Consider the following 26422-nt stretch of genomic DNA (forward strand, 5'->3'; position numbering starts at 1 on the left):
GCAACTACGGATCTGTTGTATAGATTAGCTTGCATTTTCTGAAATCTTATATAAACGAGGTCTTACAGTATGTATGCCTTTGTGTCTGTCTTCTTTCAGTTCCATTATTTTGATATTCATAATGCTGCATGTATCTGTCAGTAGTCCAATCCTTTTTAATGCTTAGTAGCATTCTACTGCGTGGATATACCACAGTTTGCTCATCCTTTCACCTAGTGGTGGGCATTGGGGTTGTTACTAGTTTTTGGCTATTACAAATACAGTTGCTATGAACATTTGTGTACAAGTTTTTGCATGAGCATATGCTTCCATCTCTCTTCAGTAAATACTACAGAGTGGAATGACTGGGTTACCTGGTAGGTACACGCTTAACTTTTTAAGAAAAGGCTGAACAGGTTTTCAAAGTGGTTGTACCAATTTACATTCCCACCAGCAGGGTATGAGAGTTCGCATTATTCCACATCCTCACAAACACTTGATATGTTCAGTGTTTTTAATTTCAGTCATCCTATTGGGTATGTAGTAGTTCCTTATTCTGATTTTAATTTGCATTTCTCTAATCAATAATTTTAGCATCATTTCATGTAATTTTTTGACATCAGTACATCTTCTTTGATGAAGTGTCTGTTCAAACATTTGGCTATTTTTTAAGTGGACTGTTTTTCTTATTACTATTGAGTTGAAGCAGTTCTTTACACATTTAGATATAAGTCCTTGGTTGAATACATGTTTTGCAAAGCTTTTCTCCTGGTCTGTGGCTTATCTTTTCATTTTCACAAGAGCACCTTTCGAAAAGCAAAAGGTTTTAATTATAATGAAACCCAATTTATGAATTTTTTAAAAGTTTGCATTATTTGAGTCCTATTAGAGAAATCTTTGCCAAACCCAATGTGAACAAGATTTTTTCCTACATTTTAATGGTTTTATAATTTTAGTCTTTACATTTAGGTCTATGATCCATTTTGAGTTAATTTTTGTAATATAGAATGAGATCTGCTCAAGGTTCAGTTTTTGCCTGTATCTATCCATTATCAATTCTTTCATTCTTTCCCCATTACCTTGACATCTTTGTTGAAAATCAATTGTTGATTAGGTCTATTTCTGAACTCTCTATTCTGTTCCATTGATCTATTTGTTGATCTTGATGTCAACACATATTGTTTTGATTACTGTGGCTTTATAATAAATTGTGAAGTCCGGTAGTATAAGTCCTCCAACTTAGTTCTTTTTCAAAGTTGTTTTGGCTATTGTAGGTCCATTGCATTTTCATATGAATTTACAAATCTGTTTTGTCAATTTCTACCAAAAAAGCCTGCTGAGCTTTTTGTTGAGATCACGTTGAATCTATAGATTATTTGGGGAGGACTGACTTCTTAACAATACTGAACCCTCTAACTCATTAACATAACACATCTGTCCATTTATTTAGGATTACTTTAATTTTTCCAGCAATGCTTTGAGATTTCAGTAGGTAGTCTCATATCTTTTATCAAATTTATCCCAAAGTTTTCATAATTTTTCATGCTATTATAAATGGTATGGACTTTTAATTTCAATCACCAATTGTTCATCACTACTATAAAGAAATAAAATTGATTTTTATATATTATCTTTATATCCTATAACCTTACCAAACTCAGCTTCTTGTAGATTCCTTGGGATTTTTTACATATTATCATGTTTTCAAATAAAGAATTTCACTTCTACCTTTCCAATCTGGATGCCTTTTATCTCTTCTCTTGCCTTACTGCACTGGCTAGAACTTCTAGTAAAATCTTGAATAGAATTAATGAGAGTGGACATACTTACCTTGTTCCTGATCATGATTAAGTATAATACTAAGTATAAAACCTAATGTAGGTTTTTCATAAATGCCCTTTATTAGGTTGAGGAAGTTTCCTTCTATTCATAGTTTGTTGAGAGTTTTTTTTAGCGGGAATGGGTATTAGATATTGTCACATGTTTTCTCTGCATCTATTGAGATAATTGTATGGTTTTTTCATTATTATTCTGTTAATACAGTGAATTATGTTGATTGATTCTCAAATGTTAAAGAAATCTTATATTCCTGGGGAAATTCCACAAGTTCATAATATACTATTGGATTCTGTTCGCTAAAATTTTTTAGAGATGCAAAAATTCTATAAAAAATGTTAGCATCCATGTGCATGAGAGATACTGGCCTGTTGTCTTCTTTTCTTCCAATATGTTGGTCTGGGTTTCCTATCAGAGTTATGTTGGCCTCATAGAATGAGTTGGAAAGTATTCCCTGCTCCTCAATTTTCTGCAAGAATGTGTGTAAACTTGGTATTATTTATTCCTTAAATGTTCAGTAGAATTCTACCAGAAAAGTCATCTGGGCCTGGAGTTTTCTTTGTGGGAAAGTTTTTAACTACAAATTCAATTTCTTTAATAGATATACGGCAATTCAAGATTTTTACATTTCTTCTTGATGTGTCTTTCAGTAATTTGTGTCCTTCAAGGAATTTGTCCATTTCATCTATGTATTGAAATGTATTGACATAAAGTTGTTCATACTATTACCTCATTATTCTTTTTAATATCCGCAGAATAGCAGTGTCACCTCTCTCACTCATGATATTGTGTCTTCTTTCCTTTATCCCAATCAGTCTACTTAGAGGCTTATCAATTTTATTGATCTTCTCAAATTAATTTGAAACCTTTCCTGTATTCTAATAAGGCCTTAAGTGCTATAAATTTCCCTCAAACTATTACTTTAGCTGCAACCCACAAATTTTGCTATGTTGTACTCTCATTTTAGGTGAGTTCAAAATATTGTCTAATTTTACTTTGTTTTTTCTGTGATACATAGGTTATTTAGATGTATGTTATTTGGTTTCCAAACGTTTTGAATTTTCCAAGATCTTTTTTTTTTGAGGAAGATTAGCCCTAAGCTAACATCTGCTGCCAATCCTCCTCTTTTTGCTGAGGAAGACTGGCCCTGAGCTAACATTCTCACCCATCTTCCTCTATTTCATATGTGGGACACCTGCTACAGCACAGCTTGCCAAGTGGTGCAACGTCCGCACCCCAGGATTCGAACCAGCGAACCCCGGGCCACTGAAGCAGAACATGTGCACTTAACCACTGCGCCACCAGGCCGGCCCCTCCAAGATCTTTTTATTATTGGTTTCTAATTTAGTTTCACTGTGTCAAAGAAAATACTTTGTATAACTTAAATCCTTTTAAATGTAAAGACTTACTTTATGACCAGAATATGGTCTATCCTGGTACATATTCCATGAACACTTGAAAAGAATGTATATTCTGCTGTTGTTGGGTGGAGGGTTCTATAAACGTCAATTAGCTCAAGTTGCTGTTTTCTATTTGTCCTGTCTATACTTTGTTTGCTTTTTTTTTTTTGCCTTCTTTCGGATTGACTATTTTTTATGGTTCCATTTTATCTCCTATCATCTCCTTTGTTGGTATATTAGCTCTAAATGTGTTGAGTTATTTTAGTAGATGCATTTGGGTTTATGATATATGTATTTAATTTATTGCAGTTTATCTTCAAGTAATACTTCAAGTAAACTTTCATACAAAATAAGAACTGTATACTTCCATTTGTCCTTTCTCAGCCTTTGTGCTCTTGTCATATTTTACTTCTACATAAACCCACAATATATTGCTATTATTTTTTCTTTAAACACTAGATTATCTTTTAAAGATAAATAAAGAGTTTTAAATAAGAAAAAAAACATTATATTTACCCACGTTGTTACCATTTGCAGGTCCTCTTTACTCGTTTGTGTGGATCCATGTTTCCATCTGACATCACTTTCTTCGTGCTTGAAAGACTTCCATTAATATTTCTTATTGTGTAGGTCTGGAAGTGATGAATTCTTTCCATTTTTAAGTCTGAAAATATTTTTTTGGGGCTTCATTTTTGAAAGATATTTTCATGGTGTAAGGAATTCTTCATTAACACGTTTTTCTTAAAGTACTTTAAAGATTCTGTTCCTTTGTCTCCTTGGCTTGCATCAGAATAGAAATTGTTGTCATCCTTGTCTTTGTTCCTTTGTCTATAAATATCTTTATTCTCTGACTGCTTTCAAGATTTTTTTCTTAATCATTGGTCTTAAGCAACTCAATTATGATGTATGTTGGTGTGGTTTTTTTCATGGTTTTTTGTGCTTGAGATTCATTGTGCTTGAGATTCATTGAGCTTCTTGGATCTTTGTGTTTATAGTTTTCATTAAATTCGGAAAATTCAGCCATTGTTTCTTCAAGTATTTTTCTACCCCCCTTTCTGAGACTCCAAATTCAGGTATTTAACAACTATAGTTGTCCCATACCTCCCTAATACTCTGTTGATTTTTTTTTTAAAGATTGGCACGTGAGCTAACAACTGTTGCCAATCTTCTTTTTTTTTCCTGCTTTCTCTCCCCAAATCCCCCCAGTACACAGCTGTATATTTTAGTTGTGGGTCCTTCTAGTTGTGGCATGTGGGATGCCACCTCAGTGTGGCCTGAGGAGTGGTGCCATGTCCACGCCCAGCATCCGAACCAGCAAAACCCTGGGCTGCTGAAGCGGAGCACACGAACTTAATCTCTCGGCCACGGGGCTGGCCCCATGTCCATTTTTTTAACTCTTTTTTTCTTTCCATTTGTTTTTGATAGTTTCTATCACTATGACTTCATATCCACTACTTTTTTCTTCTGCTATGCCTAATCAGATGTAAATCCCACATAGACACAGTTTTCACATTTAGGAGTTCAATTTGCATGTGTGTCATATTTTCCATGTTTCTACTTAACCTGTTCACGTTTTCCTCTACTTCTTGGATATATTGAATACAGTTACAGTAACTGTGTTTTAATTAGTAGTCCTTGTCTACTAATTCCATCGTCTGTGTCATTTTGGGGTCTTTTCCAATTGGCTGGTTTTCTTCTCACTATAGGTCATATTTTCTGCTTATTTGCATGCTTGCTAACTTTTGATTGGTTACCAGACCTGGTGAGTTTTACCTAGCTGGGTGTTGGATGTTCTTGTATTCCTTTAAATATTCTTGAGCTTTGTTCCGGGATGCAGTTGAGTTATTTGGCCTGATCCTTCAGGCTTCCTTTTACGTTCTGTCTGGTAGGACCAGAGCAGCCTTTAGTCTAGGGCTAATTCACTCCACTGCTGAGGCAATACCTTTCTGAGCACTACACCCAATGTCCAACATACACAAGGTTTTCCCCTCTGGCTGGTGACAACATAAACTACTCCTGGCCCTGTGTGAACTCCAGGGATTGCTCTGCCTACTCCTTTCTGGGGGTTCTTTCCCTGTCCATGGTTAGTATCCTCACAAGCATGAGCAAATTAGTGCTCAGCTGAAGACTTGAAGGGGACGCTTTGCAGATTTCTAAAGCCTCTGTGTGCAGTTCTCTGCTCTCCAGTACTCTCCCGTGCAAATCCTAGCTGCCTCAGCCTCCCCAAATTCACAACTCTGTCTCCTCAGTTCCAGGAGACACTGGTGTCTACTTGGGTTACCTCTCCCTACGTTGCAACCTGGGAACCAGCTTCAGGCAGTAAACTGGGTAATCAAAGGGCTCACTTTGTTTGTGTCCCTTCTCTTGGGGATCACTTTCCTGTGCGGCCTGTGTGGCCTATTGTCCAATGTCCAATGTCCGTTTTATATATTCTGCCAGAGTTTTTAAAATTTAAGGTGGGAAAGTAGATTCTGTCCTTGCTTTTGCTTTTAATTTAATGCTACGAATAATCCAGAAGAAAAAAACCCAGTACCTTCAAATGCTTAAAATCTAGCATAGAAAAGACCCAGCTCTCCTGATAGTGGAAATTTTCCAGTAGAAATAGAATCGCATTTTCTTAACAGCAATGCTGAACAGAATAAATTGATTTTGACAACTGTTATGATTACCAAGCAAGAAAGAAACTTTCTTAAAGGAAGATTTCTTAAATTCAGATTTAACTGTAAACTAATTCTACTCCTCTACCCCATCACAAGGGGTAATTACATCACACGGCTGCCTCACTCTCTGTACTTCTCTTAATACGGCAGTTCTGTCAAATGCTGCAGGAGGAACACCCCAGCCTTAGTCTTTCCCATTTGCACAGATGATGCTTCTAGCTTTCACAACAACACAATATGATGTCTTGGAGGCTAAAATGATTGTAAGGAGCCTTGCCAAACAGAAGGCTTTATAATGCAAAGTGTCATAACAAGAAGCAAACTGCTTTCCAAGAAGCGCTTTGCTGCACAGAGAAGAGTCCTAAGTTATTTCTGCAAGTTAGAGAAGCCCCATGATCTAGCATTGGATGATCCTCCTGTGCCAAGGTCGGGATATACTTTTCAAGCAAATCTTCCCAGTAACAAAGACAGAAATGGCAGCACGTATGTGAGGTAATGTCTGTAGGGGGGTTCAAAGAGAAGATCGGAAGAGTTGATTTTCTTCCATGATCAATTTCAAATGTCCCACCTGGATATTTCCTAAATGCACATCAACTTAATTGCTGATATAAGCTGGGCCCTCATAGTATGTTGTAAAAGGTAAACGGTAACAATAAATGCCAAGAAAGTACCAGAAGCCCCAAAGTATTTTAGAGTTTTCTTGGCTTTTCCTATGATTTTTATTTGTCTAACAATTTACCATTTCTACTCACAAACTGTTTGCTTTTCAGAACTGGGGTAAGGAGTGTTTTGGGTACAGGGGAAATGTCCTGTAGGGCAAGTAGGGCCAGATCGAGACCCAACTTGGAAGTACCCAAAGGTTTCTTCAGGGTCTCTGCACCGCACATGACCTTCAGATTCCTTCTCTGTTCCCCCTCTCCTCCCTCCTTCAAGACCTAACCACCTCCCTCAATCCACCCATTTCCTGGGCAGCACCCCATGCGCTATACCAAGGGTACTTAAGGTGTGGTCTGTTACCAGTCCACAAAGAGATAAGCAGAAAATGAGGGTAAGCATTTGGAAACTCATGGCAATTGACAGAGGAATTTTAAAGCAGTTGAACACAATAACAAAAAAACTAGGGCTTGGATTTTGCACTTTCCTTTCATTTTTCTAGCAATTTATTTTTATTATATTTTACAAAAGCAACTGTCTACAACAATTCGGAAACTTAAAAAGAAAAGGAAGGTCCTCCACCACAGCGAGTTTGAGAAACATTGCTCTGGTATGTTTCCCCCTTCATCGAAACTAGGGCCAATGTGGAGTATGCGGGGGTGTTAGGGAGGAGATGAGCGTTTGCTGGAGAGGGAGAGGTCAGCTGGCCCAGGTCAGGAGGCGCCTAGCACCCAGGCAGCCACAGGTTCTGCACTGAGTTTTGGCTTCAGGAACTGCTGCTTGGGCTGATTTAAAATAAAGTAGCATAATATGATCTCACAGACTCCTGTTGTTTCAAACATTAAGCTCTGAGATTGGATAAAATCTATTTAATAAAGCCCTAAATGATGACCAGATGAAGGTACCTGTAAGTTATCAGTTGAGGATTAAAACCTGGACATACCTATTATTTGAGAAAGAAAAAATAATAATAACCTAAAGGTCCAACCAGAGTAAATACCTAAGCAAAGCAATGAATACCTGGTATAGCAGCTGGATCAAATACCCGGGTAGATAATAAACTGAACACTATGAAAACTACATGGAAACTTAGAAAACGTGTACAAAATAATACACCTCTATTTATTGCAGCAATGTTTATAATGGTAAAGAAGAAAAGGGAACTGTATACTAAGTAAAGGCCCATCAACAGAGAAATGGCTGAACAATTTAGCAATGCCCCCGCTTCAAAGATTAGTTAGATCTCTCCTAGTTGACCTGGAGGGATTTCACAGCATTTTGAAAAGTAAAAAAGCAAGATGCAGAGAAGTGTTTGTATACAGTGTCCCAATTTTTTTAAAATGGGAGGAAAAAGCCTATCTGTGGGCATGTTGGAGGTGAAGTATTACTTTAAACGATTATTAGAGGATGGAAGAAGGTATAAAGCCTACCTTCTGGGTGTTAAGATTAGCTACTTGGTGTGGGGTGGAAGGATCAAAGCAAGCCTCTTTCAAAGGATCTGTAACTTATACTATAAGATGCTATGCTGTTTACGTAAAATTATATATGCCAGCATACATGTGAATGTATATTTCTCTCTATAGATATATTTACATATCTGTATGTCTATATCTGTCTGTCTACCTACCTAGCTAAAGAGAGAGCTGTCAAACAATGGGCACCAAAGTTACGGTGGTTATCTTAGGGGAGGGAGTCAGGATTCCTAGTGATTTTCATTTTCTTCCTTCTATGTTTTTCTTTTTTTAGAATGTTTACAATAACCAGGTATTATTTACATAATAAGAAAAAACAGCAAAGCTACGACAAACACATATCTTAGACACCTTCCTCATCTTCCCAACTCTAACCACTCTATTTCCCTCAAGTCAGGTCTCTTCCTCCCTGGCCCCTCCACATCAAGTCAGTTCAGGCTCTTGTTGTCCCTAACAATCCCTATTGGGTCCCCTGCCTTGGTCTCTCCCCTCTCCAGTCAGTTCTCCACATGGAAGCCAGAGTGACCTTTCAAGAATGCCTATCCAGGGGCTGGCCTGTGGTCGAGAGGTTAAGTTCGCACACTCCACTTTGGTAGCCCGGGGTTCGCCAGTTCAGATCCTGGGAGCGGACCTAGCACCGCTCATCAAGCCACACTGAGGCGGCATCCCACAAAGCAAAACTAGAAGGACCACAACTAGAATATACGACTACGTACTGGGGGGCTTTGGGGAGAAGAAGAGAAAAAAAGATTGGCAACAGATGTTAGCTCAGGGCCAATGTTAAGGAAAAAAAAAAAGAATGCCTACCTGTCCATGACACTCCCCCGCCGGAGCCTCTTCTAGGGCCACTCAGTGCCCCCAGGAGCAGCTCTCAACCCGCACTGTGCGCTGTAGTCTTCAGTGCTACATTTTACAACCTTGCCCGTCTCCCTCTGCTCTTCCACTGCCTGACTTGCAGCTCCTGGCTCACCCATGTTCTTTCATTCTTCCATGTCTGTCCTTCCATTTGCCCAGCTACTCATTCGATATTCAAACTTCATTCCCTTCTGCAACCACTCCCTCGTCTCTCCTTCTGTCTTCCCAAAGCACCCTGTACATCCTTTGTTACAGCACTGAGATCATTCTTTTTAATGAATTTTTCTCTCTCTCCCTCCCTACACTATGAGCTATTTGAGGGGAGTATGGTATCCTCAATGTCTTTACCCAATGAATGAATGAAATGAATGATTAAATGAATCTGTAAAAGCAAACCCAAAACAATAAATATAAATGCATGTCAACCACGTAAAAGGTCTCTATAAGCATTGAAAACAAGTTGAAAGTACAGTTATAAAATAAGTAAGTCATAGGGATGTGATAATATACAGCGTGGTGACTGTAGTTAATACTTACAGTATATTCGAAAGTTGCTAAGATAGTAGATCTTAAAATTTCTCATCACAAGAAAAAGAATTTTGTAACTATGCATGGTGATAGATGTTGACTAAACTTACTGTGGTGATCATTTCTTAATATACGTAAATATTAAATCATTATATGCTACATCTGAAACGAATATAATGTTATATGTCAGTTATATTTCAATAAAACAAATAAATTAAAATGTAAAAAAAAGATAAAAAGGTAAACAGTAAACATTTTAAAGTTCATTTTTTTCTTTTCCAGCAAAGTGTCTTCAGCTACTTTTTAAATTACTACTAGTAATTCACCTCATGAATAATTTATATAAAATTATCAAAGTTAACTACAGTTTAAATCCCTATAAAATGAAACAGAGAAGTGAAAAAGACAGCTGTTTTCCCATTTTCAAATAAAATAAGTTCAGTACTCCTTAGCCATGCCAGGTCTAGAAGCAGCGTCTCTCCCCCTACAGAACACGGCCCAGCTGTGTGGTTACTTACTGGAGTTGAGGAGGATCATGGCCTTGACACAGAGATACTCTTTGTGTTGGAGTTTTAACTCTCGAAACCTTGAAGTCGTTGCCAGGAGCATGTCAAAGATTTCCAGAATTCCTTCTACGCATTTTCCCTCTTCCCTACAAAAGTTCATTTGGAAATTTAAGGAACATACAGCTCCAGGCAACCATCAAAAGCAATAAGGAGTATTTTCCTTTTAATCTCAAATTTCATCTTGTACATCCTTTAACTATGTGGTCATGAGACCACACCCAACGATATGAAATTACTAGAATTATCTTCATATAAAGAGGACAGGGCATTTCCTATAAATCTCTAAAGCAAGCATTTGAATAAACACTATTTAAGCAAAAGTGTGCACTGGAACTACATTTTCCTTCTAACGGTTCACCAAATGTTTTCTTAAAGGAACGCCATTTCTGTTGATTATTTTAAATCTAAACCATTTTAGCCAACCAGCTCTAGATATGACACATATTACTAAAAGGGGATATGCCATGTTCCCCTCGGAAGAAACCTGAAGCGTTCATGAGGAAGACAATGTTACAGAAGCAAATATCCCACGAAGAAATAATCTTTCACACGCAGGGCTTAACTCTCACTTCCTAGTGGTCATTTAGAAACTAGTGAGGCAACTGAGAGACATTTAAATGCAATTTGAAAAAAGCTAATATGACATACAAAGAAATCACAATTAGAGAAGATGGATTAGAATCAGGAAAGGAAGGTAGAAATGCAGACGTGGAGATTTTTGACTTAACAAAGACTATTTTTAAGCAAATGGTTTAGACAAACTTTCAACCATATAATCAAAATTCTTTTGAGAACTCCTTATAGCAATTAATTTTTAAGTATACATTTGAAGTAAGTTACTTGAACTGTATCGAGAAAATACCAGCTTCTATTGACTCTGGTCAGACACACATTCTTTCACCTCACTGCTCCCAAAAAACTTCTCTTATCATCAGTCAGAGAGTTATTGAAAGCCCTTGACAAGGAGTTAGATGATTTTGCCATGAAACTTTCTAAAAGCCGCAGTGCACAGTGAAGGGAAGCTGTGGTGGCAGAAGGATTCTTTTTGAGTCTCCGTAGCAGCCTGGAGGGGATCTGAGATCTTCCAAGAACTGGCTGCTCCCCTCCTCTTTCCCCCAACCCCGAGCCAGGACATTTCCAGTGATGGTGGTGGTTGGTGGGAAGGCCTCTGTAGTATTCAAATGAACTGACCCCAGAGGCACCACCAATCATGGTGAAGCCTTCCCCATTCTGTGCTGTGCAAGGATGGTCACTAACCAGGATCCTGCATGCCACTGCATTTGCACCCCTGCAAACTCACCTACACAAAGCTACAAGCATGCAAACCCATAACTTCTGCAACCAGCTGAGGCTTGCTGAACGTGCACACGTTAAGAGATAAAACACCAGTGCCCCCTAGAAGTCACTCTTAGAGAAAGGCCACCTTGGAGACTCAGAGGTCTGGGCAAAAGATGCCAAAACCTGTCGGAAACCTACAACCGTCCCCATGCCCCATCCTCCCACCTCCCCTGCTCTGGCTTTCCCAGCAAGGATGACACCTGCCCTGCACGTAGCAGATGCACAAGATGTATTTGTTCACTGAGTGCCCCTCATGCCACATCATCAAATCCCTCTGCCTGGGGACAATTAATTACCGGAAGTTGTAATTGTTGGGCTTGAGGACACTTGATACCGAGAAAAACTGGTGTTAAAGTATCTCTGGGGGTAAAAACAAAAAATCCACCAGGTCCTGCATTGCTGGTTTAATAGTTTGGCCATTTACTCTTCTGAGAGGCTCAGTCAGAGGTGGGATCATGTACACTGGGTGCACACGTGCAAACATGCATACGCACACACACACACACACACACCCCTCCCAAGTAGTATGATAAGGGGACTCATCTGAAATCAATTCTATTTTGCAGAAGTTGCCACCTGTGCCAAAGTACAGTTCCCTAAATATTGAAATTAGTGCCATTTCCTCATTTACATACATGCCATTTTTAATGCAAAATCATAGTTCAAAAGTGGAGAGAGAGTTTTCATTCTAGGGCATCTTAAGCCCTAATAAATGCTGTAACTCACAGTAATCAGAACATGCATACCTCGTGCAAAAAATGAATTTCTAAACAAAGTCTATAGAACTAGGTCTGATTGCTTGCTCTACCAGATGTGAGAGCCAATCATTTTCATTCAAGAGATCGCAAAGTTAGAACATTTTTATTCGCTTCACAGGCTGTAGAAACCAAATACTGTCACATGTCGCATAACGACATTTTGGTCAACAATGGACTGGATATACAATACTGGTCCCATAAGATTAGTGCCATATAGGCTAGGTGTGTAGTAGGCTATACTATCTAGGTTTGTGCAAGGGCACTCTATGATGTTTGCACAACAATGAAATCACCTAACGACGCATTTCTCAGAACATAGCCCTGTTGTTAAGCAACGCATGACTGTACATTTCTAGAAAATAAATGGGAAATATAGGAGCAGTAAGGTGCAATACTCTAATGGAACAACAAAAGACCCCGAATAGCCAAAGGATTCCTGAGAAAAAAGAACAAAGCCGGAGGGATCACACTCCCCGATTTCAAATTATACTACAAAGCCATAGTAACCAAAACAGCATGGTACTGGCACAAAAACAGGCACACAGATCAATGGAACAAAATTGAGAGCCCAGAAGTAAACCCACACGTTTATGGACAGCTAATATTCGACAAGGAAGCCAAGAGCATACGATGGAGAAAGGAGAGTCTCTTCAATAAATGGTGCTGGGAAAACTGGACAGCCACATGCAAAAGAATGAAAGTAGACCATTCCCTTACACCATGCACAAAAATCAACTCAAAATGGATTAAAGACTTGAATGTAAGACCCGAAACCATGAGACTTCTAGAAGAAAACATAGGCAGTGCGCTCTATGACATTGGTCTGAGCAGCATATTTTCAAGTCCCATGTCTGACCGGGCAAGGGAAACAAAAGAAAAAATGAACAAATGGGACTACATCAAACTAAAAAGTTTCTGCACAGCAAAGGAAACCATCAAGAAAATGAAAAGACAACCTAACAATTGGGAGAAGATATTTGCAAACCACATATCAGATAAGGGGTTAATATCCAAAATATACAAAGAACACATACAGCTCAACAACAAAAAAACCAACAATCCAATTAGAAAATGGGCAAAAGCTCTGAACAGAGATTTCTCCAAAGAAGAAATACAGATGGCCAATAGGCATATGAAAAGATGCTCAACATCATTAGCTATCAGGGAAATGCAAATCAAAACTACAATGAGGTATCACCTCACTCCGGTCAGAATGGCTATAATTAACAAGACAGGAAACGACAAATGTTAGAGAGGGTGTGGAGAGAAGGGAACCCTTGTTCACTGCTGGTGGCAGTGCAAACTGGTGCAGCCACTATGGAAAGCAGTTTGGAGTATCCTCAGAAAATTAAGGATAGATCTACCATATGATCCAGCTATTCCACTGCTGGGTATTTATCCAAAGAACTTGAAAACACAAAGGCATAAAGATACTTACACCCCTATGTTCATTGCGGCATTATACACAATAGCCAAGACTTGGAAGCAAACTAGGTGCCCATCAAGGGACGAATGGATAAAGAAGATGTGGTATTTATACATGATGGACTACTACTCAGCCATAAGAAATGATGAAATCCAGCCATTTGTGACAACATGAATGGACCTAGGGTATTATGCTGAATGAAATAAGTCAGAGGGAGAAAGTCAAATACCATATGATCTCACTCATAAATAGAAGATAAAAACGACAAAAAAAAAAAAACACATAGCATTGGAGATTGGACTGGTGGGGAAGGGGGGAGGGGAGAGGGTAAAAGGGGTGATTAGGGCCACATGTGAGGGGATGCACTATAATTAGTGTTCGGGTGGTGAACATGATGTAAGGTATCCAGAATTTGAAATATGATGTACATCCGAAAAAAATAAAAATTAAAAAATAAAAGGTACAATACTCCATAAATGACACCCTAATAAAGCTATGCTTTAAAATGAGTTATACCGAACAGAATAAGAAAAGACTTTAAAATAACAAATTAATGAGATGTATTTCATTTATTTTGTATCTATAGATTGACACTGAATTCCGAGGAAGGAATTAGGACTGGATTAAAAGATTTAAATTAAAGATAGAAGGTATATGATTTGAATGTTAAAATATTGAAACAATATATCAGTCAAACCAAGCTACTCATGGAAATTCACTTTTGCACACCATTTGTCCATAAACTAGTGCTAAGTAAAAATAAAAGTCGTTACATGATTATTTGATAATCACTCCTTCATAAAAGGAAAATATTCTGTTTGATACCAAGGGCAAAGTGTTGAATGAGTGGGCCTTGCTTTAGGGTACATTATTTTGCACCTGCGTTAAGTATCTGCTGGCACAGACATGTGGCTACAAACCACAGTTTACCTCTGTGTGGGCGGCCATCGGGGGGAGGGCTCAAGACTTAGCACATGAAAAGGACTTAAATATTGAACTCAGGTGAAAATTATCTGAATACAAAAGGGAAATGAAAATTTATAAGTGAAAATTCTGTGGATATCTTGAAGAAAATTCGATATAGAAATAACTAATGTGGGGGCCAGCCCCATGGCCAACTGGTTAAGTTCGCGTGCTCCGCTGTGATGGCACAGGGTTTTGCTGGTTTGGATCCTGGGCACGGACATGGCACCGCTCGTCAGGCGACATTGAGGCAGCATCCCACATGCCACAACTAGAAGGACCTGCAACTAAGGTATACATCTATGTACCAGGGGGGATTTGGGGAGATAAAGCATACAAAAAAAAAAAAAAAGATTGGCAACAATTGTTAGCTCAGGTGCCAATCTTTAGAGTAAAAAAAAAAAAAAAGATTGGCCACAGTTGTTAGCTCAGGTGCCAATCTTTAAAAAAAAGAAATAACTAATGTGAATGCAAACTCATACATTCACAATTATATGATTCCATGGAATTCCACAAACATCCACAACAGGTCCAAGCCCAGATCTAAAGTTCTCTGCCTTTTAATTAACATTTAACATTAGACAGTTTCCTGCTGATGCTAAGGACACAAAATGTCTTAGGAGAGATGATTTTTCAAGAAGCAGAAGCTCAGATTCTGTGGTAGAGCTTCATGTGAACTTGTGAATCTCGTGGTTACTAAGGGAAGAACCACCTTGTTAGAAATCAGCTGAGATAGCTGGACTTTCCTCTCTTCCTCCGTAGGTTCAAGTTTCCTCTCTGCAGAAGCCTCAACAAGAATAAAGGGACACTTACACCAATGGATAGATCATCCAAACAGAAGATCAATAAGGAAACACTGGCCTCAAAGGACACATTAGACCAGATGGACTTAGTAGGTATATATAGAACATTCCATCCAAAAACCACAGAATACACATTCTTTTCAAATGCACATGGAACATTCTCCAGGATTGACCACATATTAGGCCACAAAACAAGTCTCAATAAATTTAAGAAGATCAAAATAATACCATGCATCTTTTCTGACCACAAAGGTATGAAACTAGAAATCAACTACAGGAAGAAAACCAGAAAACCACAAAAATGTTGAGATTAAACAAAATGCTACTGAACAACGATTGGGTTAACAAAGAAACCAAAGGAGAAATAAAAAAATTCCTGGAGACAAATGAAAATGAAAATATGACATGCCAAAATCTGTGGGATACAGCAAAAGCACTTCTAAGAGGGAAGTTTATAGCAATTCAGGCCTACCTCAACAAAGAAGAAAAATCCCAAATAAACAATCTAAAAGTGCATCTAAAGGTACTGGAAAAAGAAGAACAAACAAAGCCCAAAATCAGCAGAAGGAAGGAAATAATAAAAGTCAGAGCAGAAATACACGAAATAGAGACTAAAAAAATAGCAGAAAAAATTAATGAAACCAAGAGCTGGTTCTTTGAAAAGATAAACAAAATTGACAACCCTTAGTTAGACTCACCAAGAAAAAAGGAGAGAAGGGTCAAATAAATAAAATCAGAAATGAAAGAGGAGAGATTACGACAGACGCCTTAGAAATACAAAAGATAATAAGAGAATACTATGAAAAGCTATACGCCAACAAATTGGATAATCTAAAAGAAATGGATAAATTCTTAGAAACATACAACCTTGCAAAACTGGACCAAGAAGTAGAGAATTTGAATAGACGAATCACCAGTAAGGAGATCGAAACAGCAATCAAAAACCTCCCAAAAAATAAAAGTCCAGGACCAGATGGCTTCCCTGGTGAATTCTACCAAACATTCAAAGACTTAATACCTATCCTTCTCAAACTCTTCCAAAAAATTGAAGAGGAGGGGAGGCTTCCTAACTCCTTCTATGAAGCCAACATTATCCCGACACCAAAACCAGACAAGGACAACACAAAAAAAGAAAATTACAGGCCAATAGCACTGATGAACATCGATGCAAAAATCCTCAACAAAATACTAGCAAATCAAATACAACAATACATTAAAAAGATCATACATCATGATCAAGTGGGTTTCATTCCAGGGATGCAGGGATGGTTCAACACCTGCAAATCTATCAACGTGATACACCACATTAACAAAATGAAGGATAAAAATCACATGATCATCTCAATAGATGAAGAGAAAGTATTTGACAAGATACAGCATCCATTTATGATAAAAACTCTAAATAAAAGGGGTATAGAAGGAAAATACCTCAACATAATAAACGCCATATATGACAAACCCACAGCAAATATCATTCTCAATGGAGAAAACCTGAAAGCTATCCCTCTAAGAATAGGAACCAGACAAGGATGCCCACTGTCACCACTCTTATTTAACATAGTATTGCAAGTCCTAGCCAGAGAAATCAGGCAAGAATGAGAAATAAAAGGGATCCATGTTGGAAAAGAAGAAGTGAAACTGTCACTCTTTGCAGACGACATGATTTTATATATAGAAAACCCTAAAGAATCCACTAAAAAACTTTTAGAAACAATAGATGAATACAGTCAAGTCGCGGGATACAAAATCAACATACAAAAATCAGTTGCGTTTCTATACACTAACAGCAAAGTAGCAGAAAGAGAAATTAAGAATACAATCCCATTTACAATTGCAACAAAAAGAATAAAATACCCAGGAATAAACTTAACCAAAGAGGTGAAAGATCTGTACACTGAAAACTATAAAACATTGTTGAAAGAAATTGAAGACGACGCAAAGAAATGGAAAGATATTCCGTGCTCTCGGATTGGAAGAATTAACATCGTTAAAATGTCCATATTTCCAAAGCAATCTATAGATTCAACACAATCCCTATCAAAGTCCCAACAACATTTTTCACAGAAATAGAACAAAGAATCCTAAAATTTATATGGAACAACAAAAGACCCCGAATAACCAAAGGATTCCTGAGAAAAAAGAACAAAGCCGGAGGTATCATACTCCCTGATTTCAAAATATACTACAAAGCCATAGTAACCAAAACAGCATGGTACTGGCACAAAAACAGACACACAGATCAATGGAACAGAATCGAGAACCCAGAAACAAACCCACACATTTATGGACAGCTAATATTCGACAAGGGAGCCAAGAGAATACAACGGAGAAAGGAGAGTCTCTTCAATAAATGGCGTTGGGAGAACTGGACAGCCAGATGCAAAAGAATGAAAGTTGACCATTTTCTTACACCATACACAAAAATTAACTCAAAATGGATTAAAGACTTGAGTGTAAGACCCGAAATCATGAAACTTCTAGAAGAAAACATAAGCAGTACACTCTTTGATATCAGTCTTAGCAGCATATTTTCAAGTACCATGTCTGACCGAGCAAGGGAAAGAAAAGAAAAAATGAATAAATGGGACTACATCAAACTAAAGAGCTTCTGTACAGCAAAGGAAACCATCAATAAAATGAAAAGATAACCTAACAATTGGGAGAAGATATTTGTAAACCATATATCAGATAAGGGGTTAATATCCAAAATATACAAAGACCTCATACATCTCAACAACAAGAAAACCAACAACACAATTGAAAAATAGGCAAAAGATCTGAACAGAGATTTCTCCAAAGAAGATATGCAGATGGCTAATAGGCATATGAAAAGATGCTCAACATCATTAGCTATCAGGGAAATGCAAATCAAAACTACAATCACCTCACTCCCGTCATTTGGCTATAATTAACAAGACGGGAAATAAGTGTTGGAGAGGATGTGGAGAGAAGGGAACCCTCGCACACTGCTGGTGGGAGTGCAAACTGGTACAGCCACTATGGAAAGCAGTATGGAGTATCCTCAGAAAATTAAGGATAGATCTACCATATGATCCAGTGATCCCACTGCTGGGTATTTATCCAAAGAACTTGAAAATGTAAAGGCATAAAGATACATGCACCCCTATGTTCATTGTAGCATTATACACAATAGCCAAGACTTGGAAGCAACCTAGGTGCCCATCAAGGGACAAATGGATAAAGAAGATGTGATATATATACACAATGGAATACTACTCAGCCATGAGAAATGATGAAATCTGGCCATTTGTGACAACATGGATGGTCCTTGAGGGTATTGTGCCAAGTGAAATAACTCAGAGGGAGAAAGTTAAATATCATATGATCTCACTCAAAAGCAGAAGATAAAAACAATGACAAACAAACACATAGCAACGGAGATTTAGGATTGGTGGTTACCAGAGGGGAAGTGGGGGAGAGGGCAAAAGGGGTCATTAAGCTCACATGTGAGGGGATGGACTATAATTAGTTTTTGGATGGTGAACATGATGTAATCCACACAGAATTCGACATATATTACGATGTACATCTGAAAGCTATATATTGTTATAATCCAATATTACTGCAATTAAAAAAATAATTTAAAAAATCTTGATCCATAAAGAAAAAAAAGAATAAAGGGAAACAGAAATCATAGTCTCAGTCTCCACAAATGGGCTAATTTAGTTGTATTCGTTGCTCATATGGTCATACCAGCACTTGAAGGAACTCTGATAGGATGATCCACCAAAAGATAGTTATTTTCAAGTAGTGTGAAAATTATTTATTTACACTGCAAAAAGATTCAAAATAGAACTTCTTTATGGTGTACGATCCCTGACTTTTTGAATAAGTAATATTTTAAACATTTTTGAATAAGCAACTCCTCCAGAAACATACTCATTACATGAAAGTGTATTTACTTGTATAATAGATACACTAAGAAACTGAACTATCTTGGACTTGAAATTCTAGATGTCACAGAGTTCATGTGTTAAAAACAGTAGTAGCAACTGCAACAAAAAATATCCACCAATAAGCACTCCAAATAAATGCCTGCTCAATGCGAATGCATTTACAATTCTCAAGAACTCCTCTTCCATACTCAACCATAGAAACTAGATTTACATGTTGTAAAATATAGTGCTTTCAAATATTTATAAAGAGTAATGTGAGTCTATTAAAAATAGTTTGTAAAAAAAATGACTTCTTTCTTTTTTTCTTCTTCTGTTACTTAACCAAAAGGTAGGCCTAAAATTTACCAGGGATTTGTGTCAATTTATAGTAACTTATACACATACTTACAGGAGTTAAAGAATCCATACAAAGAGGGGAGTTAATTGTACCAAAAACTAAGAATGAAATAGTCACTGAAAATAAACACTAAATATGGCATTTAGTTAGAAATTAAGACAAAAAGTAAAATAACGCAATCCCAATGTCTGCAAATTTATTGGTTCATCAAGGGATGGAACTTCTTCCTAGCACTAACTTCTAGGAGAATTATATGTGTATATTTATGTGTGTGTGTGTGTGTGTGCATGTGAGAGAGAGGATGTACATATGTGGCTTTATTGAAACACCAAGTCAAATTCAATGAGTGAATGAATGAATGAATGAGACCGATGGCTTGACTGGGTGCCCAGTCTTTCAGGCCACCTTGAAACGTGGTAGCATGAGATGACAGCAGGAGTAGGCTTCTGAAGTGGGCAGAGAGTAGAATAGAGTTGTTCCAAGACAAAAGAAGAAAGTAGAAAGTTTGCCTTTTAGCCTCTTCCTATTCCCCCTTCCAGTTCTGTATGAGAGGCATGTACTGTTGTAGTAAAGAGTGTGGACTTCACAGCCAGCCCCCTAAGTCCAGGTCCACCACTTACTACTCTAACTATAGGCAAGTTACCTAATTTCCCGTTCCCATATCCGAAGGACAGGGATAATAATGGTGCTTACCCATAAAGGGCTGTTGTGAAGATGAAGTGAGTTAACACACATCAAGTGCTGAAGATGGTGCCTGGTACATACATGCCAATAAGTTAGCTATTTTGATCATTACTGAAGGGTCCTACCTGTCCTAGGCTTCCAGAACCTCCCTCTGTGGTTTACCACCTACGTTTGTTTCTGCTGGAGCCACATCCCATGCTCCAGCTCTTCCCAAGGGCTGTGCTCTCCACCAAAACACCTCCATTACAGAACAGAGCTCCTTGTCCATGTTAGCATCCATGACAACAGGCAGAACGAGTGCTAATCCTTTGGGGGTTTTCATGTCTGTAACATGTGCATAGGGAGATTCGGATCCTCTGAAGAGGTTATACCAAGAGCTGGAGGCAGATGCTTTCCGCTCATAGCACTAGGCACCCTTCTTCTCTGTGCACAGAATCAAACGCGACTGAGCGTTCCACACCAGAACTTTTTCGAAATAAGGTATGTGGAAATCAATTTCCATGGAGAGTTTCAAACTCCTTAAATCTAAACCAAGAAAGTGTTAGATTTTTCCTACTAAAAAGCTTGAGTGCTGTGTATTCCAGCTTTCCCTCCATAAACAGTTCACCTACGTCAATTAAAAATTGGTTCCTTTTCTGTGCCCTCGTTAAAAGAAAACGACATGCAACCAGGTTATGGCATCATCACTAACATTCCCCAATTCCCATTAACTTTCGTCTGATTTTAATAATCACTCCTTCCACCACTATTGCCAAAAATGCTATATGGTACATGCAATTAGAGTGAGTTAAAGTATGTCAAAATAAACTTAGCAGATTTGTAACAATTTTATTACCTGTCCAGATAGCTGGCGATGTAATTGATCCCTACAGGTGGAAAGAACAGCAGGACAACTTCACCCAAAAATGGAATTTTTAAGCAGAAAAATCTAAGTTGATACACCTGGTGGCCACATACCCTGCAGGACATAGACCCCTATAATGGCCTGGCCTGTGAATGCTGCCCCACTGAAGTAAGAGGAGTCACAGGACACCGAATCCTGGTCCCTGTGATCCCCTTCTCAGGTTCCTAAGCCAGTGAAGGAGCTCATGACCTTATCATCCTCTAATTGCCCCTTCAGGTGCGAGATTTTAACTGCAGCACCCAGGACCGTGTTCCCACTCACTCAGCGCCTCACTCAAACAACTCGGAGAAGAAACACAAAGCCCTTTTTCTTACCTGTCCAGAACGAGGTCTGGAGCAAAGATGAGCTTGCCGGGGTGGTCGATTGAGCGCCATATCAGGCCCACCATCAGCACCTCCAGCCAGCAGCTCTCCAAGAGCCGCACTTGGTCGAACAGGCTGAGCTCCACAAAGCCTGGGGAAAGCAAGAGGCCGTGAGACACCCCCGCCCTTTCCTCAGCTCCCTGTTTCTGTAGAGACAGAACAGCAAGTTTTAAAAAGCTAAGGAAACATAAACACGGGGAAACAATCTTACAAAGATGTGGTTAAATCCTGACCTAAGGAAGAAAATTTTGAACTTAAGGTGTGCACCTCACTATTTCCAGTCTTGGACTCCTTCTAGGACAAATACTTCATTTAGAATGTATAAAGGACCTGTTACCTGGGCTGGTACAGCTCCCCAGATAGATGCTGGGGAAGAACAGAAAGCTGGGACAGATCTTTCTTCCTTAGATCCTAATCACTCCTTGCACTGCTGAGAAAGATAACGCTAGGCTGCCGGCCAGAGGGGCTGCCTTGACTGGCCCAGTGCATGATTGGGGCGGGGAGGAGTGAGGGGATGTGGTAGGTGGGGTGGGGAGTGGAGGGCATGCAGAGAGAGCAGGGCCAGCCCCTGTAGAAAGTCAAGGCTTCAACCGAAAGTACTTCTCCAATTGCCTAAAATTTCCCATCCAGTGTTAGAGTCACTCTTCTGAGGAGGAGCGCTGTCTCCAGGCTCTTCTAACGGGAAAAGCGAATCTGACAACTGAAGCCGGTTCCCACAGCCTGATAGCCGAATAGCATGCATTGGTCAAGGAACTGGGAGGAAACAGGTAGTCTCTAGGGAGGTGAGTGCTTCAAAAGCAAAGCAGAGATCACTGGTGCTTCCTCCACAAGCCATGAGAAAAGCAGGAGGCAGCGTAATACAAAAACACTTGCCAAATGCACAGCTTCAGAGTGCAATGGACTCTGGGTAAAATCCCAGCTCAGCCTCTTCCTAGTTAGTTACTAATCTCCTTTTAAGTCTTTGTTTTCTTATAGGAAAAATAGGGGTAATAACGCCTACCTCTGAGAATTTCCTACAGGTAAGATCTCTCATCATCCTCATTTTACATATGAGGAAACTATGGCACAGAGACGCACGTGGTTCAAATCTTTGAACAATTAAAATGCAAATCTGCACAAAGGAGAATTTAATGGAGCAATGAATGGAAGGATGGATAAATCCTTTCCAAAGCCACATCCTACGCTCAGTTCACGTTCCTAAAATGTGCACATGTTCCAATCTCACCCATAGTTGTAGACAATAAGCTGACCCAAGGGAGAGCAAGCATTTTACACTTGTAGATATTCAACAAGATCAAGTCTAGGTGATATTTTAATAATTTTTTGGTTTGGACAATGACTATATCAGCTGACATAGGGGAAAAAAATCACCCCTCCAGATTATGCCTAAGTTTTCTGAAAAATTTTTGAAATACCAAGCTTAAAGAGGGACTAATGCAGCTTTAGTGTTCAGTTTTGTTACGGCACAGAGAAGCTGTGCAGATCTCAGCAGTAATCAATTTCACCACCACTCTCCAGGTGGGGTTCTGAAAAGTAGTGTTTGGAATACTTGGAGAGTGAAAGCCAGAGGGAAGTGCATCAGTATCGTCTCTTCTGGGAAAGAGCAGAGAAGATAAAACAATATAGTCCTGGCAAAGGTGGAGATGCTAGATTATCAAAACAGAACTGGAAACTAGAAAATCCTAAGGAAGCTCAGAACCCAACAAATGGCCCCAAGAGATCCTATGACCCTCGGTCTTGATTCCCACTGCTCTTTACTCCCAACTGCTCTTCACCCAGCTTCTCACCTCTCCCCATCTTCACAGTTTCCTTAAGGCAGTTGCTGCCCCCAGGCCTGGGGAATCGTCCCTAGCGGCTCAGAACCTGGAGAGAGACCTCACTTCTTAGATGCTGGGAAAGACGTGCATGGAGAAGCCCTTCCAGGGGGAGGACGAGTGCTGCCATTCTCTGTTAGAATCCCAGATTCCCTCTTTCACAGAAACACCAATTTAGACGGTAATTAGATGGTAATTTCAACACAATGCAATACTTCATGTTTATATTACAAACTGGCCTGGGGAAGTCACCACATCATAGGATGGAAAATGCTGGTTCCAAATAACCATCTTGAATAATCAAACCTATTTTCAACTTGGTGGCATTTTAGGTTTATTGATGATTGATGTCACTTCAGCTGCTAATTTTCTCTACTTGTCCAGATACATTCATTTATGTACCTACTACTGGTTCTTTCTCTATTGGAACAATATTTTACAAATTCATATTGAGCATCTGACAAACCTTCCACTTCCATACTGGTTATATTGCACTCCACCCCACCTTCACCTCACTATGCCCCTTCTTCCGAGGTAAGGAGTCCACAGCCAGGAAACAGGTCAATGTGAAGTCTAGATCCCTTCCTTTTAGACCATGTTTCAGGTCCCAGGGCCCTAGAATTTCCTGCCCAAATGCCCCAAGCCCATTTCCAGAGCCTGGGTGTGTCTCTTCCCCGGTCCATCCTCCCAGACCAGACATGAGAAGTGACCAAAGGCTATTGCCTGTAGGAGGTGTGACATGTAGGATGGAGCATGTGCAAGGCTGTGTGAGATGGATGTGTGGGTGGGAAAAGAAGAGAGCTGGGAACAGAAGGGGCGCAGCCATGCACAACTCTTCTTGTACTGCCATGTCTGGCACAGAACTCAGAGGAGTCCAAGAATTCTAAAATGGAACCTGGCCTTCCAGGACATGCTGCAGGTATATAGTGCGTCAAGATAGGAAGAAAGAATATATTTCATGTAAAGTTTATAAGTCAAGCTGCCAAACCGTTAAATATGGAGACATGGTTTATGGACCTCCATTTTGCACTCTTGCCCCGTAACTGTTAGGGACAGGCCTTTCTACAAACAAATGCAAAGCTAAGACCCAGAAAGCCCTACCCGGAATTTTCTTGGCCCAGCCGATCATGTGCACCAGCTCCATGTCGGCCAGCTTGGTCAGGGACATCATCATGGAGGACTCGGTGAAGGGTGTGCTGGGGCGGCTCACGAGCACGTTGGGCGGCTCCGCCTCGAGGAGCGTGAGCACCAGCTGCTCCGGGCTCAGGGTGCTCAGCAGCAGCTCCTTCACTCGGCTCACGTGTCCACAGCTTTTCTTGGCTTTGCTCAGGCAGTGCAGCTGCTCACTGGAATTTCTCTGCCTCCGCACTACGCGGTACCCACACCTTTCTCTCCGGGAGCCTAAGGCGGAGAGCAGATGATAACACAGGGCTTTCCCATCCTTCCCCGACCCAGCATTCAAGTTCCCCGAGTCGCCAGGGTAAAAACGAAGCAATGCTATCATTATAAGACCTGAGTCTAGTTTCAGAATGTCTTAGAACAGAAGCCTGACTTTTATCTTCTGGACCCTGGGGGCATATACCAATGACTATTACAGTTGTAACTGTATATGGCAAAACCAGTAACATGACTTGCTAGGGACAATAGCCCAAATGATCTGAAGGTCTCCATTTCAGGTCACCTATGGATACAAAATCCATTTCTCTTTTTAAGAGTGCTGACATACCTCAGTTTCCAAACCATGTAATTTGGAATTTTCTTCAGGCAGAAGATAGAGGAAAGTTAGGAAGTGAACATTGATATTTCCAAATAGTCATCAAATAATACACTTTTATAATGCATTCTTAAAATGTTTACATGCATGCATATGTATTACATAATATATTCTTTTTATATACTTACACAAATAAGTATGTTTCAAATAATAAATTAATTGAAAATATCTGGAAAATACAGAAGAGCACAAATTTTGGTATAAATTCTTTCAGGTTTTTTAATGCTTTTATATTTTTCCTAATATTATATACAAAATTAGGATTATAGTGTATATACTATTTTATAACCTGCCTTTTTATTAAAAATATGTCATTTTACAACAATTTTAAAATTTTTATAGCATTCTGTTCATGAGTATAGCCTCACTTATTTAAAGTGTCCCCAGTGGTTGGAAATCTAAGTTGGTTCTAATTTCTTTGCTAGTATACATATTACAATGAAATGCATCTTTGTACATGTATCTAATCACTTCCTTACAACAAATTCAGACATCCAATCCTGAACCAAGGCATATACACATTTAAAATTTTGATACATAGTAATAGATCAGCCTCCAAAAGTATTTTAAAATGTATACTCTAAACAATACTTTAAGGGCTATTTTCTCATAACACCAGGGGCATCAAAAATCATTTTTAATCTTTACTAATCTGACAGGTGACTAAACAATCTTTGTATTTTTTTAATTACTAGCAAGGTTGACTAATATGTTTTCCCTTTGTATTTCTTTTTCTTTTATATTGCCTGTTTGTTTCTTTCACCCCATTTCCCCCCTAATACCCTATAAAATCTCTTTATATAGTAACAATATATAACTTTTGTTATATGCAATATTTGTCTTGTTTGTTATATATCTCTTAACTTTGTTCACGGTGTCTTTTCTTGTAAGAAGATTTTAATACATAGTCAAATCTGTCTTTTGGGGTTGGCCCCGTTGCCGAGGGGTTAAGTTCGGCACTCTGCTGCGGCAGCCCAGGGTTTCACTGGTTCGGGTCCTGGGCACAGACATGGCACCACTCGTCAGGCCACACTGAGGCGGCGTCCCACATGCCACAACTAGAAGGACCCACAACTAAAATATACAACTATGTATGGGGGGATTTGGGCAGAAAAAGCAGAAAGAAAAAAAAAATCTGTCTTTTGCTTCACATCAAGATTACACAATATTCTCCTATATCTTCACTTTTTGAAGCACTTTTGTGGTTCAAATCTATTTGGAATTTTATGTTTGTATCATGTCATAAGGATATTTCATGTTATGTTTTTCCAAATGGATGTACAGTTTTCCCAATACCATTTACTGAATAAGCTTTTCCCATTGGAAAAAATATACAATATAACATAATAAATATAAATATATATTTATATATATACTATATATTATATAATA

At 38.9% G+C, this 26422-nt stretch overlaps 1 protein-coding gene across 1 annotated transcript in view; it reads right to left on the reverse strand.

Annotated features, from left to right (window-relative positions):
• Positions 1–26422, reverse strand: part of LOC124230767 (estrogen receptor beta) — a 71917-nt gene that overhangs the window by 9446 nt on the left and 36049 nt on the right. Inside the window, exons 8-10 of the mRNA XM_046647134.1 lie at positions 24358–24657; positions 21395–21533; positions 9903–10036 (exon numbers count right to left, since the gene is read on the reverse strand). Of these exons, the coding sequence (XP_046503090.1) occupies positions 9903–10036; positions 21395–21533; positions 24358–24657 (573 nt within the window). The remainder of the gene's footprint in view (positions 1–9902; positions 10037–21394; positions 21534–24357; positions 24658–26422) is intronic.

This window comes from Equus quagga, chromosome 20, assembly GCF_021613505.1.
Source record: "Equus quagga isolate Etosha38 chromosome 20, UCLA_HA_Equagga_1.0, whole genome shotgun sequence".
Taxonomy (NCBI): domain Eukaryota; kingdom Metazoa; phylum Chordata; class Mammalia; order Perissodactyla; family Equidae; genus Equus; species Equus quagga.